This window comes from Pygoscelis adeliae, unplaced genomic scaffold, assembly GCF_000699105.1.
Source record: "Pygoscelis adeliae isolate BGI_AS28 unplaced genomic scaffold, ASM69910v1 Scaffold267, whole genome shotgun sequence".
Classification (NCBI taxonomy): domain Eukaryota; kingdom Metazoa; phylum Chordata; class Aves; order Sphenisciformes; family Spheniscidae; genus Pygoscelis; species Pygoscelis adeliae.
The window spans coordinates 2,185,184-2,205,664 of NW_008825150.1; the positions used below are offsets into that span (position 1 = coordinate 2,185,184).

The window sequence follows — 20,481 nt, forward strand, 5'->3', positions numbered from 1 at the left end:
ATGAAGCATACTGCTAACATCATTCATATTGGATGAAACAGCTGTGGCATATCTCATTTTTAAAATTTTGCCTTTTTTTCTTTCAGACTGCCGTTTACTACATACGTTACATCTTTTTCATAAAAATGTAATAAATAGTTGCTGTCACTTACTTACAGAAGTGTTTGCAAATCTATGTTTTTCTGTTTCAGTACACCAGGAGAAAAAATTGCATATGTTAAAACTAACCTGAGCAAGTATTTGTACTGAAATACTGAAGGTACAGTGCCAGTTTACTGGGAAACACCATTATTTGTTCTTGGTGCATTGCTTCTGTCAGATACCGTATATAAAGAAGGAGGCTGGGGAAGCAACCTCTGAGAGAAGCTTCTTTTCCGTGAAGAGTAATGGATACTGGAAAGCCACGAGTTATCTTTGTGGCCATAACAAGTGTTATGATGGTTACAGTTTTGACAGTTAGGATTAATTCTCAGTGTGTTTTCTAATGTGTTGACTGCACTTCAGAAAAGCTGTGCTGAAGGGTGCGCAACCAGGAAAAGCATTTTTGGACAAATAGGTGTTAATAATGCTTTTGAGCATCCAAGAAGGCAAGCATAAGCTATAAATCTGACAATTGGTATTTAGCAAAGAGCTTACACTTTTCATTTTTATCTTATGTGATTTAACTGTGAAGGAAGGAATTTGATCAGCTTTACAGACAGGAAGGCTGTGTTACTTATTAACACATGGTCAGAGGTTTGGGGATTTTTTTAAGGATATGTGGCATGAAACATGTTTAAGGGAGAAAGAATCTTGGCTGTAATTGTTCTATAATAATAACAATACGAATTCAGAAAGAAGCACAACAAATCTATTTTGGTTTTGGGATCACTTCCAGCAATTTACTGTTTTAAATTTGGTGTCTTGCTTCTAGACATTGTCTGCACCTTGTAGTAGTAACAGTGGTTGTGTCTCACTTAGTGTGTGTATAGCTTGCTGCATTATGACACTTTGGCCACGTTTTTGTGTAAAATTCACACCTTGGCTTTTTCAATTGCCTTTGACCGTTGCCCTATTCTGTATGTGTACAGTAGGCTTCATATTTTGCCAGAAACCTGGTTAGTGACTGAAGTACCTAGAAGGCAGCGCTAAGGTGTACTACAGAGTGCAGAATATACAGCTCAAATGGCAGTGGAGAACTGCAGCACTGCCCTTTAATTTACAGATTATCCCTGCCATAAAGGATGATTACAAAGAAATCTACACTGTACCAGTTGTAAAGCTCTCCCTCTGACCCACTTGGGATTCATTTTGGACTAATTTTATTGCTTTGCATCTGAAATTTTTTAATTAAGTGCCTGCAATTATTCAGGAGCTCAGTGAAGTAAATGAGAAATAGAAAAACCTAGATAGGGATCAATGAAATGCACTTCTTGGGTCCTCAGCCGTTTCGATGCTTGTTCCAGCTATGTTTCCTCCACACCTAAATCAACCTGTAAAGCCCTTCTGAGCTTGTTTAAAATTTAAACTAAGGGCTCCATTATTTAGCACTGCTAGATAGCATATCCTTCGAGCAGACTCCTACTTCAATTTCCACATTGAGTGGGCCTAGTGATACCCTGCTATGCTGGGCAGGTTCAGTTTATCTGTACCAAGTGCTTTGTGCTTTGCATATGTTTAAAAAAAAAAAAAAACAAAACCTATTATCCAAGATACGTACTTCACTGTGTGAAAGCTATATGTATTATAATCATGCCTTCACAACAAGCCTCTATCATTATCCAGAATGCATAGACTTTTTGTACTTTCATTACAGGCTTTATTACTAACTTTTTTCAGTGCCATTGAAGTGTCTTTAATTATTAGTTGTTGGATCAACAATTTAGATTGTTCTCATTTCTGTAAAATCCAGTGGTATTCCAGTATGCACTAAGCGCCAAAAATCCTAAGCTAATTAGCTAGTCTTACCAAAGCCTGTCATGTGTTTCTTCTTGCTTTGCATTAGGAAGGAAAGAAGAACATGGGAGGGGGGAAGGGGCACAGCAGGAGGAATTTTTGTATTACTCCAGTGATGACGATAAGACAGTATTATGCACATTTCGCTTATATTGGTAGCTGATTTGACATTAGTGCCATATTTCAAAGATCTGTTATAATTGTTGTAGTATTAATATGTTTCTGGTTAGTCTGACAGAACAACAGGTACTACAGCAGGATAAAGATTCCATAAGATCATGTATTTCGTTCATTATGTTGTTTTATCCCATTGTGTGAGTTTTAAGAATTTCATATGATGTATACTGCCAATAGAACTTGCGTTTTGATTTGAAATCTTATGAGTTATGAGTCCTTATTGCTTTAAAAGGTAATTTTGGGTATTTTAGTGTACTAAAAAAAACCAACCCAAAAACCCAAAAAAACCCAAACCACAAAAATCCCCAAACACAAAACCCATGCACTGAGAAGTAATTTCTTTAATTATTTCCCTGTGTGATTTACTATGATAGCTCAAAATAACGCCCGATTTCTGATCTCATCCCCCAAGGAATCACTGATTGGGATCAGATGCCTGTGTATCACAAACCTGTAGATCTCATACAGAGCCAGTGCTTTCCAAGCTACACTGCCTTTGTGCTCTTCGTTTGCCTTGAATTTTTGTTCACAGAATTTTGTTTAAATAGGTTAGGATACTAGTTGTTTGAACTGTGCTACCCTTTATTTATCAATCTTCCTGTCTACATGTCCTTTACAAATGTCTTTTATGGTCATTAGTTTTACCTTTAAATCAAAACTGTTCAAAATATTTAATAGTGTCGGTCCTAGTGACATCCCTGTAAAGCCTTTAATAGTGCAAACGTGTTGTGGTTTAACCCCAGCAGGCAGCTCGGCCCCATGCTTACTCCCCCTGCAGCAAGATGGGGGAGAGAATTGAAGGGCAAAAGTGCGAAAACTCATGGGTTGAGATAAAGGCAGTTTAACAGGTAAAGCAAAAGCCGCGTGCACAAGCAAAGCAAAACAAGGAATTTATTCACTCCTTCCCATCGGCAGGCAGGTGTTCAGCCATCTCCAGGAAAGCAGGGCTCCATCACGCATAATGGTTACTTGGGAAGACAAACGCCATCACTCTGAACGTCCCCCCTTTCTCCTTCTTCCCCCCAGCTTTATATGCTGAGCATGACGTCATATGGCATAGAATATCCCTTTGGTCAGTTGGGGTCAGCTGCCTTAGCTGTGTCCTCTCCCAACTTCTTGTGCAAATTGACAGAAGCAGAGGAGGAGACATCTAGAGGGCATAGTTACACAATATAATTCCTTCCGTGACAAAGCTGACATACAGAGGACTCTTGACTAGTACCAGTATAACTGTTTGTGGGATTGCACTGTAAACAAGGTTGCTGGAATGAGAGAGAATTAAAGAAAAAAAAAAAAGGTGGGTCTTTTTTTCTTAAATAAAATTTGATCACTTTGGGAATCTGCTTATCGTCGAACTCTACTGTACTATGAACACAGCCAATGAAGGAGTGGTCTGTGGAAAAAGTTTGAGAGTGAACGGTGTGTTGTGAGAAAGAATTAAAGAGGCAGGTCGGTGGGCTGTTAGATCCCGATTGATGAAAGTCAGAGCAAATTAATGTAGATGCAGTTTGGACTTTCCTTGCAATCCTGACAGTTTTTGCCTTCCTCCTTTGGGTCTTTTGGGCAATGAAAAATTTGGTGGTGTGAGAGGCGGAGGCCTTGACTCCGTGTAAGCACTGCTCAGCAATAATGAAAACATCAGTCTGTTATCAATACTGTTTTGGTCACAGATCCAAAACATGGCACCATGAGCTGCTAGGAAGAAAATTAACTCTATCCCATCCAAAACCAGTACAATATGTTTAAGTCCCAGTTAAGAACTCATTGTTTACATCTGCCAATTAGCCAGTTCTTAATCCATTTAGTATTGTTTGTTGATATTGCATGATACTAATTTTAAAAACTAGTTTGTGTCAAATGTCAGCAAAAATAAAGTGGATTCAGATAGAGTTCTCAGTATAATTTGTAGTCCAACTTTAAAAACAACTACTTAAAAAGAACATTTTCCATAAAAAATGTACTTGCTGACCTAAATTGCATTATGACAATTAATTTTTCAATTCCATGTCTGAGCTTAATTTCCTTGATATAATCTGATTTGGTGACTTAACCACGTGTAATTTGGTGGGTTGTCCTAATTTCCGTTTTTGAGCATAATGTTAGTTTGTGGATCTTCCACTCTTTTTTTTAATTGAAGTGTCAGAATATAACACTCTCTGTGGTTCAGATTTCTCCTGTCAGAGTCGTTCCCGTGTACTAAGAATGAAGTAGAGATGAGAAAGTGATGTTTCTTTCTTGGAGAAGCAGCAGTTTGACTCAGTTTAATACTCATACTTTGTTTATTCTTGTATGAATTAAGTGATAGTATTGTACTAACCCTATATTTAGCTCTATAGCAGGTTATCTATTTCTCATTCCTGGAGACAGTAATGAAACTTTTTCAGTAGACATGTCTTGTCCATTAGCTCTCAGAAAAAGCAGTTTCATTAATATTTTATTACTTACAGTAGGATTGCAGGGGGCTGGGGTTGTGTGTGTTTGTTTTTTCCCAACATATGCACTCCAAATCAATAAAATATTGAGGAGAAAGTAATTTTCCTGAAGCTGTCGGGACTGTTTTAGCAAGGGAAATCCTAGACTCCTAAACTGTCATAGCATCAGCTGGGCTTTTAAGGGAGCAGGAGGTTAGCTCTGTATAAGCTCACTGACAGCACTAATCTACTATCCTAGACCTAGAGAATGAGAGCAGCAACTATGATAGGGAGACTCTGACTACAACCAGAAGTGCTGGGACATCTGTGATTACCAGGGAGAGAAGAGTGTCAGGAGTCTGTAGAAGGTGCCTAACATAGGAAAATTCTTCTAAAGTGATGTGAGGAGTTCAGACCAGAACTGTTTGTGAGGAGTGCCTTAGCCACGCTGTGGCAGAGTTGGAGATGGTCAGGAGCCCTGAGAAGACTTTTTGTTTGGTTGTCTTTTTTCAATAGGAAAACTCTTATTCATTACAAATAAAGCTTCTGCATAAGCATCTCAACCAAACTGCAGTGAAAGAACATAACTCCTGTTCAAAGTGAGTGGTTTGATGATGAGTTTCAGTAGATAATGTACAGCCATGGCCTCCTTTGTGCCAACTGTCCTCTTGATGCTGCACATAGAGTCAAATTTGGAAGCAGATTGAGCTGAAAGCTATTTTCCTCCTCTGGATTAATGTTCAGCTGGATCAGTTCTCTGACCTGTCAGACTTGAGTGGGGAGTGCGTAAGCATTGGGCTGCAACAAGAGGGCAGGTGGAGGAAGGTTTCCATAACTTTGTTACACAGTATAGATTTAGGTTGATTTGAGTCATTCATGGGACTGCATCCTGAACGTACAGGGAGATCAGTATAGTGATTTATTCAGTAATAATTAAACTTTAATTAACTAGAAGGCTTCAATAAAGCATTACGAGAACCATAGCTAAGTGCCTAAAGGACCGTCTTAAAAATGAGATCTGAGTTTTAGTTTGTGTTTTATGAACGTTCATTGAGTTATTGGCAGGACAGAAAGAGAGAATGGTAAAAGCTAACATTAGCCAAGTGAGGTTAACCTCTATGTGCTGCTTCTATACATAAATAGAGAGAGGGTCTGCTAAAGGCTAATAGAACAGAGCTTTTGCAGAATGCTGATGGGAACGTTGCATTCTCTTTCATCCGTGGGTTTGTGACTTACTTGTGCGAGGACTTAGGGGATGCATCATTCAGTTGCACAAGCTAAACCTGAGCATTTGTTACAGTAACAGTGTATATATGTATTCTTTTCCAGGTCAGGAAGGCCAACCGATTGCAAAGCCTTTCCCAGGATGTTGTTAGTGCCTTGCAGTGCTTTCATTGCAATGCTTTCAGATTCTCTTTCTCTGTTAGTAGGTCTCCTGGCCTGATGGGATACTCTCAAGCTCTCTCTTTTCTCTCTTGACAGAGAAGTGAAATGTTACAAAAACCTAAGATGAAACTAGGAGGAAGTAGCTGGGAAAATGGTCGTTGAAAAGGCGTCTGTTTTGTGTTGCAGTTCTCTGGTTGCCTAAAAATATAAACAAAATGCAAGTCTTGACTGTAATAATTTGTGCCTTGTATGCAGTTTTTGTTCCATGGCCAAGTACATTAGTACATTCTGAAATCTCTCATGCATATTGTGTTCTTTTTTGCTAGGAACTCGATAAAGAGCTTCCAGTGTTAAAACCTTACTTTGTTCAAAAGCCGGAACTTGCTGGGAAGACAGGAACTGGTATGCGAGTCACGTGGTTGGGACATGCCTCAGTTATGGTGGAAATGGATGAACTTGTATTTCTTACTGACCCGATCTTCAGCCAGCGAGCTTCCCCTACTCAGCTGGTGGGTCCCAAGCGCTTCCGAGGACCTCCGTGCACAGTAGAGCAGCTCCCCAAAATAGATGCAGTCATGATCAGCCACACCCATTATGATCATTTGGACTACAACACTATAACGAGTTTAAACGAACGCTTTGGGAGTGAGCTGCGCTGGTTTGTGCCTCTAGGGCTCTTGGACTGGATGCAGAGATGTGGTTGTGAGAATGTGATTGAACTGGATTGGTGGGAAGAGAACTGCGTCCCTGGTCACGATGCAGTAACTTTTGTCTTCACCCCTTCTCAACATTGGTGCAAAAGGACTGCGACAGATGATAACAAGGTTCTTTGGGGCAGCTGGTCTGTCCTGGGACCTTGGAATAGGTTTTTCTTTTCAGGAGATACTGGATATTGTGTTGCTTTTGAACAGATAGGTAAAAGGTTTGGACCTTTTGATCTTGCAGCCATCCCTATTGGAGCTTATGAGCCAAGGTATGAAAATCAAAGTTTGATCAAAATACATAAATGAAATGATATACTGATGACAAAAAAATACACCCAGAAGTGAAAACTGTAGGTATGCTTGTATTAAGATTTTACAATAGACTATAGAGGCAAAAGAAGGATATTGCTGAATGACAAAAAAAAAAAAGCAGGCAATCAGATGATGGAGCTGAAATGTCTAGGATGCTTGCCTGTGTATGAGTGGTGTTCTTGGGGGGTTTTTTTTTTCTTCAATCTTAAGCACAGCAAGGATGAACCGGCTGACTTTCTTCCATGAAAAATGTTGAGTAAAAATCTGGAATTACTTTGTGGCTTTTTCTTTTACGTAGTGTCACTTAATCCAACCCGTTCAGATGCATGCAGTTTGCAGCAGTTTTCTCTTGCTTCAGTCCTTATGCTGTTTTTGCAACTTATCTGAAGACAAAGATGAATCCTTTATAGAGTGTGAAAGATCTGTTTGTTTAAGCATCTGTATCCTACTTATGACAGGGTATCTAAACTTTTAGATGATAATGCTCCTATAATGCTGGAAGCAGAGCATGTATAGGCTGGGAAAGGAAGATAGGAATCAGAATAACGTGGTAAAAATCTGGTACCTTTCAAGAATTGCCAGGTTCTCTCTTCTGCTTTACCACCCGTTCCCTTAGGCTGTCTTCTAAAGCACACACTTTTTGGTGTGCGCTGCTAGCATGAAATTTTTTCAGGGATGGATTTAAATCTACGGCCTTAATGCCTCAAGGCACCAGTAATATGTCCTTATACTATTAAAAATATAGATTAAAAAAAAAAACCAAAACCAAACAAAAACGCTTGAAAAGAGGAGTGAAATACATGAATTGCTGTTTTGTGGGTATGTTGGTATATTCCAGCTTGTTGATTTTGAGTGTTCTGTATGTTGTTCAGACATACATGTGCCCTAATTTTTTTTATTAGGTGAGCGGATTTTTTTTTGGGGGGGGGGGGCAGGGGGGGGGTTGTTTTGTTCTTAGTTTTTTTTTTCCAGATTCTTTCCAACTTACCCAATGAAAGTAAAGAAGAAATCTTGCACTGAATTAGGTGACACAAAAAAATTTACTTTGTGTTTTGGTAGGTGGTTTATGAAATACCAGCATGTGGATCCTGAAGAAGCAGTAAGAATCCATATTGATGTTCAGGCAAAGAAGTCTGTAGCAATTCACTGGGGGACCTTTGCTTTAGCAAATGAGGTAAATTTCAGCACTCTACGTGAGTCCAGATTCCCTGAGTACAGAGTCATTTATGAAACTTTGCTCCTGCAGTTTAACCTACATATCTGTAAATGTCTACTTAAAATGTAAACTTTCTATGAGTGAAGAGTTGTTACTATATGTACTGCAGTTAAAAACAATGCTTAGCTTTTCATAACCAATTACATAAAATATTTCCACGGTTAAGATTGATTTGAAAGTACAGAGTTATTGAAACAAATGTGGAAGATTTCTGATATCCAGAAGCTGAGGAACATGAAAGATGGGGACACACTATGCAATAATAAAAGTAAACTCAGCAGTGCATCACCTGGAGAGAGTAAGAACTGTGTGCTTGTAGGTCAATACAGTATTTATTAATCTGTCTAGTAAATAAACTGAATAGTATTTTTGATAGTTGATTCATAGTTAAATACCAGCAAGAATATGAAAAACTGAGTTATTCCGAGTTGCTGATTTTTTGTGGGTTTTTTTTTATTCTTCCTCCTTCCACCCCTCCCACCCCCTCCCCGAGTCCCCAGTTCTAATAAGGAGGTTACCCAGGTACCTTAACAGTGACTAAAATGCAGTGAAAGGGAAGTATCTACATCTACTTTGATACACCTTGCCTGGTAGCTGTTTTTCAACTTTATCTTTGTATCAGTTGCACCACTTTATCTTATAACTCAGTCCTGATGCTGTCAGCTACGTTCACCTGACACGTCATGTTTTCTTTAACTTGGATATAACATTTTCCATCCACGATGCTTCTGATAAGCCATGTCACTAGTACCCACATTACTAATGCTATTGTGTGTTTAGAAGCACAAAAAAATGGATGACTTCTCCCTGATGATGCCTTTTCTGAAATGTAACAAATAGAATGAAGTAACTTCAGGGGGACCTCATTGACACAGCACTAGTTTTTAAACAGTAAAGCTGACAACTTTGTTTTGCTAAACGAGAGAAAGCGCCATCTGCTGACCTGTTAACCCCTCCTCCTCTGTGCGAGCAATGAGGAATCGCTGTATTTCTGCTTCTGAGAGATCTAGTTCAACACATTGAAGAAGGCTGACTTCTGGATGATAGGTTGGGCCTTGCTAGTTACTCTACAACTGTAAATCGGCATTCTTATCGTTTAAAAACAGAAAATGAAACCAAACATTTTAATTTGACAAATATATCGCCCCCCCTTTTAGATAACGTTTAAAAAGTAAACCATTTCTTGTTTAGAGCAGTGATAACTCTTTTTTTCCCCCCAAATGCTGCAGTGGTATCTTTTCCCTCATATTATTCTTATTTTTCCAGTATTACTTGGATCCTCCAGTTAAACTGAATGAAGCTCTTGAAAGATATGGCTTGAAAAAAGAAGACTTCTTTGTCTTAAACCATGGAGAATCACGGGACTTGAGTACAAATGATGGATTTGAATGAAACAGGAGCAGTTCCTTGTAAGCCTCGTTTGATTTGAACTAGCAATTAATGTTACAAATATTAATACGATGTACTTACAAAGTAGGTTTTTTGGAGTGAATTGGATTTTTAGATGCCAGGTTTGTCAGTTTCAGAACTAAAACTTGCATACTGATTTCATGATAAATTTTACTAGTTATATTGTTTATAAATTTTGAGAGGTGATCTAAAAACTGGTTAATATATAAGGTATTGTCTGGGAATAACTTGTGTTTTCAACTCTTAGGTACACCACTGAGAAATTACTGTGTTTTTTTTTAAACTCTTCATCTTCCCTGCAACAGCAATAATAACCTCAGCACAGGACATATTCTTAGAATTAATGGCTGACTTGGATTAGTCATTCTTCGAATGTCATCTCCCACTTGTTAGTCATTCATCTTCAGGTTATGCCCTGTACCTTGATAGCTTCACTGTGTTTTGTGGGGTGGAGTCTTCCAATACAGTTGTGTTGTTAAAGCACAAGCACAGTAAAATAATTATTTTACTGAGTGCTTCTACATCTTCATATATTGACGAACCACAAAAGCTGAATTTTACAATGATCTTAAGAAATGTGCCTTTTAAAGAGAGAGATAATTTAATATTGCATCATTGATGTGTAAAACTTACTGCTGGCCAGAGTATCTGCACACTTTCATTGTTTTGTCAATATCTTTAAGTTAGGCCTGAATGAGTCTAAAATAACTTTCTTGTCAAATGCAGTACATGAAATCGAAGACTCCCTTAATGGCGCTTTGTCTTTGCATTGACTCAGCCTATTATTAAGTACTTTTTTTTTTTTAAGTGAAAAGTCTTAAGCAAGGGCTGCGGTATTTTTTTCTTATAGCTTCCTTATAATTTTGAAGTTGAATGAGAGATTACAACATTGTTCAGTATTGTAAAACTTGGCTAAATGTATCTGTATCAAATGGCCATGCCGATCTACAGAATTAAAGCCTATTGTTGCCAATAAAATGGTTGTTATCCTCCTTTATAATTCATTGGCAAATCACTTTTTTGTTCATGATTTGTTTTGGTCTATGGGATATGTTGGTTTTTTTTTTTTTTTTGCTCTTGCTGTGCATTACATTTTATGTTCACATTCCATGAAGATAAATAAAAAAAGACACATTATTCCCCTGCAATTTAAAGACATGAACTTCTGGCAACTGATTAAAACCAGTTAATGAGATTTCATGCTAGGAGCAAACAAGTAATCTTTTAACTGTTGACAGTTACCTTTTAAAAATTTGTATCGGGAAGTCCTAGAGGTCTTAAAGATCTTAATACCAACAGAGAACAGCACAAGGAAGCAAAGATCAGTTAGTCCAAGTTCATGCTGAGGAAGTTCTGGAACAGAGGATTACACTTGTATGTAAGAAAAAGTAGCTTATATTCCTTTGGTGGGATTCATATTTGACAAACATCAAGATTTCTTTCTTTGAAAAGGTAATTCTAGTATGGTCTAGATGTATTCACCAGAATGTGTTCAAAACTGGTTTAAAACTACTCTCAGTTGTTCAGTATTGATTTTGGGAGGGTATTTCAGATGCAGTCTCTGTTGGGCCTCATTTACACAATAGCTTCAATAACGATTTGGATAACATAATGCATATTACATGTTCATAATATTGTGGAGGACATCAAGCTGCAGGATGTTTTGAGTACTTTGAAGGACATGGTTAAAACTGAACTTGGGTTTTTTTCCAGTTTTCAATATCATTGACTAGTCTGTAAAATTCTGTACTTTAGAAAGAAAGAACGAAACTAAAATACAGAATACCTAGATAAACAGCCACATAGCAGAGAAGTACTGACTTACAAGGACCAGAGACTACATGTCAGTAATGGCATACGTTTTGGTTTGGATCTGTTAATTCACAGCATTTGTATGTAGAATGGTGACTGTTAACGCTTTGCTTGGTGCTGGTAAGATTCCATCTAGGGTGTGGGGTAGGGGATAAAAAGAAAATTAGACACACTTGTGTGAAGACACTTCGGAGGGTCTTGCATGATTTCAAAACATCTCAACAGCATTGTTCTATGAAGAAAGCATTTAAAAAATAGCTCTTTCTAGACCAGAAAAGGAATTCTGAGGCAACAGTGTAACAAGTTTTCATGTATTTTTAGGAAAGGGGAGAATGGTCACTTGTTTCTGTCAGCTATCAAAGCAAAGGATAAGAGATCAACTTTACTTATCAAAAAGATGATGTTTGAAAAACTTATTTTTAGGTTGGAGAACATGGAGAGGGACATCTAGACATCTCCATTGCTGAGCTTAAGAAAACATAAATATATATATCTATCTCAGGTATACCTAGAACAGACTAGTCTCAGTTCTTGTGTCAGAAGAGAAAGGTGGGATTGGTAAATTCTTAGTGTCTGACCTAGCCTTTATTTTTCTTTGTTAAATACAGAAGCAGAAAAAAATGAGAAAAAAAAAAAAGCTACGAAAAGTGGCAAAACATTAAGTGATCATAATGTAATTTGCTTATTACAACATGAAGAGTGTTTTTGGAGCAGCGGGAAGGAGAAAGGGAAGTTCACTGTCAATGCAGCGATTGTCAGGGTTCTGACCGGGAATCATGCCAACTTCTATTTCTGCCTTAATTGTATTCTTGAGGAGTTAAAACTACCTATGTAGATAAATTAGATACATGTAGCTTTACCCCTGTATTGATCAGGGCATAGATATGTTGTATTTTCAAGGTCACATTTTGCTTGCAGTTTTAGTTATTTGCAAAGTTGCCTACCGAAAATAAAATATATATTGAATTACAGAAGAGAGTAATATTTTATTAAGAGCAGAGTGGGTATATTAACTGAGAAAGATGAAGCATCTGGTAACAGTTTAGGTAATACAGCTCTCTTAAAAATGGTACAAGGTGGAAAACTTGTTTTCTAGTCTCCGCATCTGATGCTTTTTTTACTGTCTCTATAATGTGGTGTTCAGGAAGTTTTAGTAGTCTCGTTTTACTCTAAGTGTTTTCTACTACGTTTTATGTTCATCAGTGAAACTTCCTGCGGGTTCTTTTACAATGATGTTTATATGTATTCAGTTCATTTTGAATTAACACTGCACTGATGTCTAAAACTTTATGGGGCCTAACTCAACAGAAGCACTTACTCCAATGACGTGCCAGTTGCAGAGAAAAAGGAGTAAAGCTCTCCAAGGAAAGCGGGCTCGAGGGCTGCTGCAGAACAGGAAGCTTTTGTAAAAATACATATGATACTGCTTTTGTAGACTTTTTATAAAGATGAGAATGTTGAATTGCAGCTGCAGATAATCTTTGACTCATAATAAAATATTTTGAAAAATATGTGTGCTTTCCGTAAAGTGACAATTTAAAGCAAGATAAAATCCTTTTGATTTTTTTCAAGTGTGGAAACCTTGCATGGTTGTGGTTAACTCCGCTGCAGTTTGGCTAAATGGAATGGATGTACTAAGCACACGAGAATGTAGTTTTAGAATATATTCTGTGCAGGTAAGGTAAAAAAACATAGGCTGGGTAACTTTAATATGCAGCTTTCATTGAAAATACTGATTTTGTAGGAAGCCAATGGTAGTCTGGTATTGTTTTTATTTATTATTTTCTAACATTTAGCTGCACCTATTTAGTAGATATCAGATTAATAAAATGTAAATGCCTAATCTCTAATTCCCAAATCTTTAATGCACCATTCTATAGAGGTGTTTATTCAACAGGTGTAAATATTTAAGGCAACAAAAATGTTGACATTGCGAAGAATATTTCAATTGACTTTACCCATCCATTTAGAATGTTCACTGTACGCATGAAAGTTTTCATGTTTTGAACTGTTCCTCCCCCTTTGTGTACGTGTACCAGCTGTACAGTGGCTTCTCAGTGCTAATTAAGCTATTGCTTTTATCTTGCTTGTAAAAGAAATCTGTTCTGCTCTCTATATTAACTACATTGCATTCTCTCGTGTAGTAACTGATTTGTGCCTAGTAATACGGTAGTACTCAGTAATTTTTTTGGTTGTCTTTGTTTGCTGGGGTTTTTTTAGCATAGCGTTCTTTAGATATTTTCATCAGGTCAGTCTTTTTTTACAAAAATTACTATTGTGTTAATATTTTCACAACTTGCTCTTTCACTTCTGCATCAGGGTGATGCAATAAAGATGCCAGTTTCTGAGCGAATGGGGTAGAGTCCCTGCAGAGTGTAAAGAAAATTGAATCTTCACTGTATTGGTCCTGAATCATGGTGCCATCTTCATTGTTCATGTTCTTTTTCAAGTTTGCTGCAAATGCCAGGCCTCTAAGCAGAATATCTCTGTTTATACAGGTGTCAAAAAGTAACAGCAATGATGGCACCTAGGATATTCAAGAAATAATCCATACTTAATCACCAGCAGTAAGTACATGTAACTAAATCTAACTTTAAAAAAATGGAAGACAAAAAATCTGCACCTAAACCATCTAAAACAGAAACCCTATGAAATACCCGAACTCCATATGCTGTGAAAGCATGCCAGAAACTTGCACAGCGTGCACATTTCCTCTTTAGAAAAAGACTGGCTTGTGCATCACCGGCTAATAAATGCTTTGTACTTTCAATCTCCAAAATGTGGCTGTCTGGAAAATTCCCATTTGGAAGAGAGGGTTTGCTTTCCTCCTCAATAATGTTGCTTTTGCCTTCTGCAGTGATCTGAATGTTTTTGTGTTAGCATATCTGATAAATGAGAAAAGGATACACTTTTAACAGAGAACTGAATATTTAGCTACCCTAATCTTGTTTTAATAATGAAAAGCTGGTAGTATCTAGACTAGCTTTGCTGATGGCAGATAGTTCAAAAATAAAAGCCACTGCATGTTTTAAGAAACTTACTCTGGGGAGGGGGAGGAGGATGCAGCACCATTCCAGTCCCTGGCTCTTTGTTTTGGTGTGAGGAAAGGGTATAACTGAAATAAACCCGTATGCCAAGGCCAGCAATAGCAAATGTCAGATAAAGTTCTCCACGAGGACAGAAGTAAGTGCACAGGGAAAGTTCACTTACAGTGCTTAGAGACAACAGTTTCATGGCTGCATCTGAGTAAAGGGGTGGGGATTTCAGTGAAATTTGGTCATCTTAGGTACAGTATGTTAGCTATAGAAACAGCTTGTTGAGAAGGATCATTTACAGTACTGGTTGTATTTGATGTTTGTACCTGGTCTTCAATCTATATCCTGACTGCATGTCTGGAAGTGAGGGTTTGGGTTTGTTTCTGAAACTTATCAGGGTACATTATATATATTACATACAGAAGCTCATGGTACTACCCCTTTGGTGGAAAGGGGGTAGTACCATGAAAGGTGAGAACAGGCTTCTGCAAGTTGTCACTGATTGTTTGGAATGGTACACAGGAAGTATGACCAACTGTCTTCAAGTACATAGGCCCTGTGACTCTGCCTCTGCAAGTACGCTATCTGTATTACACTACACTCTGGAAGAAAGCTAGCCTATGAAAGAATGTACGCTTCTAGCTACTAACTTTAACCAGGTACTGCCTAGAATTTTACTCTGGAGTTGCATATATACTTCTAATATATAAAAATTCTTCTAATGCATGCACGTATCTACACACATGCACATGTATAAATGCTAAAAATACAATGAAACAGCAAGAACCTTACTTGAGCTCTGAGAATATGTCCTGTCATGGCTGGGTTTGCAGATAAGTTCACAAGTACTTTCAAAACCTGAATCTGAAATGAGGAACACACAAGTTCATTGCAAGCCCTAAAAACAGTAAGTACAGCAGTAATGGGCATCAATAATGTCAGCATTGACTTGGAGAGGAAAAGGTAGAATGGGACAACTAGCATCTTGAGTTGTGCGCTTCAGCCTTTGGTATAGGAAAAAACAGAGCTTATGGAGTCACTAGCATGTACGTACTAAGTATGGATATTTTAGAAGCAAATTGTTTGCCTTAAACATCAAAATAAGGCACAATCTATACACAACTCGCAGTAGGCAAAATATGGACTATTTTTGAAATATACAGAGGATGGTTAAGTACTGTATTTTAAAATGTGGTCAGAAGCTTACAGAAACACGCCTTTGTATTTTCCTGGAACTTGTGACACTAATCTTTTAACTAAACACTAGGAAAAGACCAAATGCTATTTATTGTACTTCAGTAAAATAGGTCTGCTAAGTTTAGTGGAAATTTGTGTTTTGGAAAAGTAGTTTGATCTGACAGAGCAACTGAGTACATTGATACCGATAGCACTGTGACATCTTGAATAAACACTGAATTTGGTCCCTGTTTGAAGCTTTTCTCTTCTTTCAATATTACAATAATTCACAAATAAGCACAGTTTCCCATTGCAGTCACTAGGGTTGCAAGAGATGTAATGAGCGTAAGGGAGCAGAAATCCATAACTGAGGTTATTGCTGCTTGGCATGTTTCTCTAGAGAGATTCATGCATCAGTGAAGCTTTTCACATGCAGATCCTCCTTGCTCTGTGATGCAGTAGCAATGTTTAGCGAGCAGAAGAGAATTCTGGAGTTGCTATAGCAAAGGCGTAGGACAATAGCAGTGCACAGAGCACTGGTGGGGTACAGCTTTAGCCCAACGATTCCACTATCAAGATTCCCTTCCTCCCCTCTTTCTGAATTCACATTGAGAAAGTAATATAGATCCATATTTTATGGATTTTGTGTACTATCTGCTATCATTAATGAGTATTTTATTTTCTAAGCACAGTCTAAACCATTTTACAAAACGAGTAAAAAGGCAAGTAAAGCAGCTTCATAAATGGTTTGTAACAATACACTACCCAGTACCTGCGTCCTTTCAGTTCCTTCTGAAAGCAAATGAAGAAAGCACGGAATTGAGTTTATCATCTTATGGTGGTAGTCACTGGTAACAGACATATTTGTCAACAACCTGAGTCCAGCTAGCTGCAGATCAGAGTTCAGGGGAGCTGACTCGACGTTCCTACAAACTTGCGTAATATATACCTGGGGAAAAAGGGAAGGAGATAAAAAGAGAAGACATTTTTTGATACAAGCAGATTTTCTATTCACAAATAGTATCAGTGGCCTAGTCACAAGCGTAAATACCTCTTGAACACTGCTGGCTGAATACATAACCTGATGAAGGTTCTTGGAAACAAGTACTTTTTTGTTTTGTTCTGAATATATTCAAACATTCTATTGGCATGATAGAAGCAGATGTTACAGAGTTATGCTCACTAACCTTCCTGAAGCATAAATTGCTCTGGAAACCCAAATTACTTTGACTCCATCTCAGAAGAGGCACATTTGCTTTAAGGAGTTATTTAAAAATCACTTACAGCAACCAACGTCTTCTTAAATGTTGACAACAAGCTAAGGACAAGTCTTGGAATGAAATCCTTTCTTCCAACCATGTGGCCCGTTCACTGGAGTACTCCTCAGGAACAGTGATGACAACTGACATTGACAATTACTTTTTGCCAAATTTTCTTCTAGATGACAGTATACAATGAATCTTGGAGTCCTAACTAAGAAAAAAATTACTTTGCCTTTACCAAAAGAGTTGTTTTCTACCTATATAAATATTTGCTGTTGGCAAGCATTACTTTAAAAAAAGTTGCTCAGCACTAAAGGTGCTGCAAACTACCACGTACAGTCAAATGGCCTTTTTATCAAGCTAATGAAAAAACTAGTAAAAATCTTCAAATCTGCATCAGCTCACTGCTTGGACACTCCTTGAGCTATTGATTAATCTGATAATTTCAAAAGTGGATGCTTTTTTGATGGTTGGTCCTTTCAGAGCCATACCATATATTTACCAGCGGGACTTGTTACCATTATTACACGCTATTCTTTTCAGATGAAAGTATCACCCTGAAAAATTGGTCTTATATAAACCCAGGGGATCAATTACTGTTTTCTTCTCCCTTGCCTAAGGAGTCATGCTAAGTTTGGTCTGCAATCCATCCTATTAAACAACCACTGCAGATGCTCTAGACATGTTTGGAAATCATCTTGCCTCACATAATTTCACTATAAACAGCAGCACAATCTCTGTTTCATAGCAGTTGGTGAAAGCTGAACACAAACTGCCTAGTTTCCTAACTGTCTTTTAAAAAAAGTGCGTGCCAGTGATGCAGTGCATTTTTAAGTTATCCTTTTGGCCTTGGGACGCACAGATCATCCAGTTCTGCTGACTCGTATGTCTAACCTCAAAACATTTTGGCATCTGGCTTGTATTTAATGAATATGCTGAAAGCCCTGTACTGTCTCCCGTGTCCCAATTACTTTGATTTTTCCCTTCAGGAAACTTACCTGTATCTCCTCCTGATTTTTAATATTCATACTCAAATTATTAAATGCATTTAGTGCTTTTTCTTTAACTTTGGGAACGCAATCTGAGAGCATCCCTCCAATAACAGAAAGGCCATCCAAATTTCGGATTATATCCTGAAATATAAAACAGATATTTAATAAGATTATTAAAAAATTTAAATGCTCAAGGCTTTCCTCAGTTTCCATTTTAATGCCAATGGAATGTGTGAATGAAGACTTCCAGAATAGACTACTCTGTTTAAAGAGAGAGTGTTTTAGGAGATACTGCTTCATTGCTTCCATTGAAATTAAGAATAGTCCTGCTTAGGGCCAAAGTATATTTGACATTATTTGACAATGGCACAACCCTTTACTTTTAAAATTTGGCCTGCGAAGCATGCTTAAAGCATTTTAGATTATAAAGAATCAAAGGTAATTATGGCATAATGAGTTTATAGAATAGCTGAGCCAGGTCACAGTACCTAAAAGTCCTGTCTGAACAGAACAGAATTTCAAGATGCAGCTTTATATTATTATGAGTAGAAGTTCTAGAACTTTTTATGTCTTTTGCATTACACTTGATTTTTTTTTTTAATCTTTCTCACTTAGACTCCAACCATTGACCAAAAAAACATGTACTGTTTTCAAGAAAATGAAGAATGGGCCAATGGGCCTTGGGATTCAGTTACATTCTGTTCTGACAGGTTTATATTAAGAAAACGGTTCTGAGAAGCTAGAATAGACAGCTGTCAGAAGTACCATAACAAAAAGGGGGAAAAATAAAAGGGACCCTGGAGGTTAAACCTTTGCAAAGGCATGAAAATCTGCATCCAGCTCAAAGTTTTTCTGCATCTTATTTCCAACTGATTCGAAGAGACCTGGATAGTTGGAAAGTTGCTAAGATGTAAATGGCATACAACTCTGTAAAGATAAAAAATTAGTTTCAATTATTCAGTAAATTTCAGATCTGATCCTGAAAGCTTTTAACCCATCTCCAATTCAACCCTTGCATTAACGTTACGTAACTGTGAGCAACAAAAGATGTAAAGATATTTACAGCACTTTGAAAATACAGAACTCTGTACAGACTTTAAGTTGTACAAACATTAAGCTTAGATAAATTTTGTGAAGCTGGTAAGTTATATTACTTGGGCTAGCAGAAATTAAGGCATTTTAGAACACAACCTATCGTAGCTCTCAGTCCTGTGTCACTCTTCAGCAAAACAGCACCTCTCATCTTCCATACTGACTGGTATTGAAACACTGTTGTTTTCTACAGAACAATACTTACTTGATTTACAGAGAAGGCAGCACTGTTGCTGAGAGTGATTAAAGCTTGCTCTTGAATTAATGGATCATCTGTGGCCTGGAGCAAATGAATAAGTTTCTGTAGAGCATCCGCATCCGTGGTATGGGTTGACACCGAAGGACTGCTGTCTGTCAGTGTTTAAAATGAAATACTTGATACCAAGTTTGAGACATTTCACTTAGTTACCACGTAACGTTTTTTACAAAGCTGAGGTTTAGCTCTCAGTTGTAGGACACGTTGTTCTAAGTTTGATTGTACCCAACCATCATATCATGGCAAAAAGACTGTGTTTTACAACAGCCAGACTTCCACCCTTTTTCCTGAGTCCTCTGACTACCTCTTGTCAAAGCAGAAAATACAAGGAATACAAAGTGAGAGCTTGGGGTACGTTACTGTTTGGTTAACAAACTGCAAACCTCCCCTTCAAAATTGTTAGGAATATTCACCAAACATGATAATTTTTTTCCTTGTGTTGCCTGAAATGAAATGCGGAAATCTGTCTGGACACTGTAGGAAAAGAAAATAAAACTTCCGACTCGCAGACTACTGCTTCTAGAAATGATGATAATGACGTTTTGCTAGTACCCTGAGGTCCTTTGACAAAGTAACAGCCACAATGTTAAGAATGGTGTCACTCGGCCAACTGAGGCAGGCTGTTTCTGAGTCAGAATGATGTTATGGAGTACCTGGCTTTCATAAAAGGGTGACACAAATGCCATCAAAGACCATTTTCAGCCATGAAAATGACCATTTTCAGCCATGAAAATGGTTGGAGGCAGAACTACTTAGCTAGCCAAACAGCCTGAACACCCAATCTATGACTACTGGACTAGTCATAGATGACTCGAGATAACTTTTGAGAAGCTAACCAGTCCTTTATAATTCCACATATTTGCTGCCACCATCTCACCAGGCAAACACCATAGTATTCTTCGGGGGAAAAAAAAGAAGGTCAAACTTAATTATGACAATCCAAAAGCTAGCTTGAAAAACAAAATTGTTTTTTATCCTCATCTCATCCTCATCTAAACACTTTGTTTAGCCTTGAATTATAGGGGGAACACAAATAACTTTAATAGCAGAATCGCAAATCAGCCCATTAAGTAAATACACTGATTGGACATGTGCTTTAGGGGACTTAAAAAAAATGAATTAGGCTTTTTTAAAAATCAAACATGTTCTCGAGTCCTGCAAAAACATCGCGCGGCTATTAGCGGGCCGATAAGCAGTACAGCGGTGCCCCCTCACACCGGGAGCAGATGTCTTCGAGGCCACAGGCGGGCAGCGGCCCGGAGCCGCGCTCTAGAGGCGCGGGCAGCGGCCCGGCGGGGGCTGGAG

The 20,481-nt window shown here is 37.9% G+C and overlaps 2 protein-coding genes across 3 annotated transcripts in view; one reads left to right on the forward strand and one right to left on the reverse strand.

Annotated features, from left to right (window-relative positions):
- NAPEPLD (N-acyl phosphatidylethanolamine phospholipase D) overlaps positions 1-14,104 on the forward strand; it is a 19,324-nt gene extending 5,220 nt beyond the window's left edge. The window contains exons 3-6 of one of the 2 annotated variants that reach the window (XM_009328340.1): positions 6,236-6,882; positions 7,985-8,099; positions 9,408-9,550; positions 13,862-14,104. In XM_009328340.1, coding sequence (XP_009326615.1) covers positions 6,236-6,882; positions 7,985-8,099; positions 9,408-9,533 — 888 coding nt within the window. In that variant the 3' untranslated portion in view covers positions 9,534-9,550; positions 13,862-14,104. Of the gene's footprint in view, positions 1-6,235; positions 6,883-7,984; positions 8,100-9,407; positions 12,242-13,861 lie in introns of those variants that run through there. The other variant, XM_009328339.1, reaches the window with a different exon arrangement.
- ARMC10 (armadillo repeat containing 10) lies at positions 12,335-19,275 on the reverse strand (the record flags this gene model as incomplete). Its single annotated transcript, XM_009328378.1, has 5 exons — positions 12,335-13,890; positions 15,191-15,262; positions 16,347-16,523; positions 17,835-17,969; positions 19,126-19,275. Coding segments are annotated over 5 exons (789 nt in total), but the record flags the coding sequence as incomplete, so codon positions are not given.
- Positions 19,276-20,481: the final 1,206 nt, after the last annotated feature.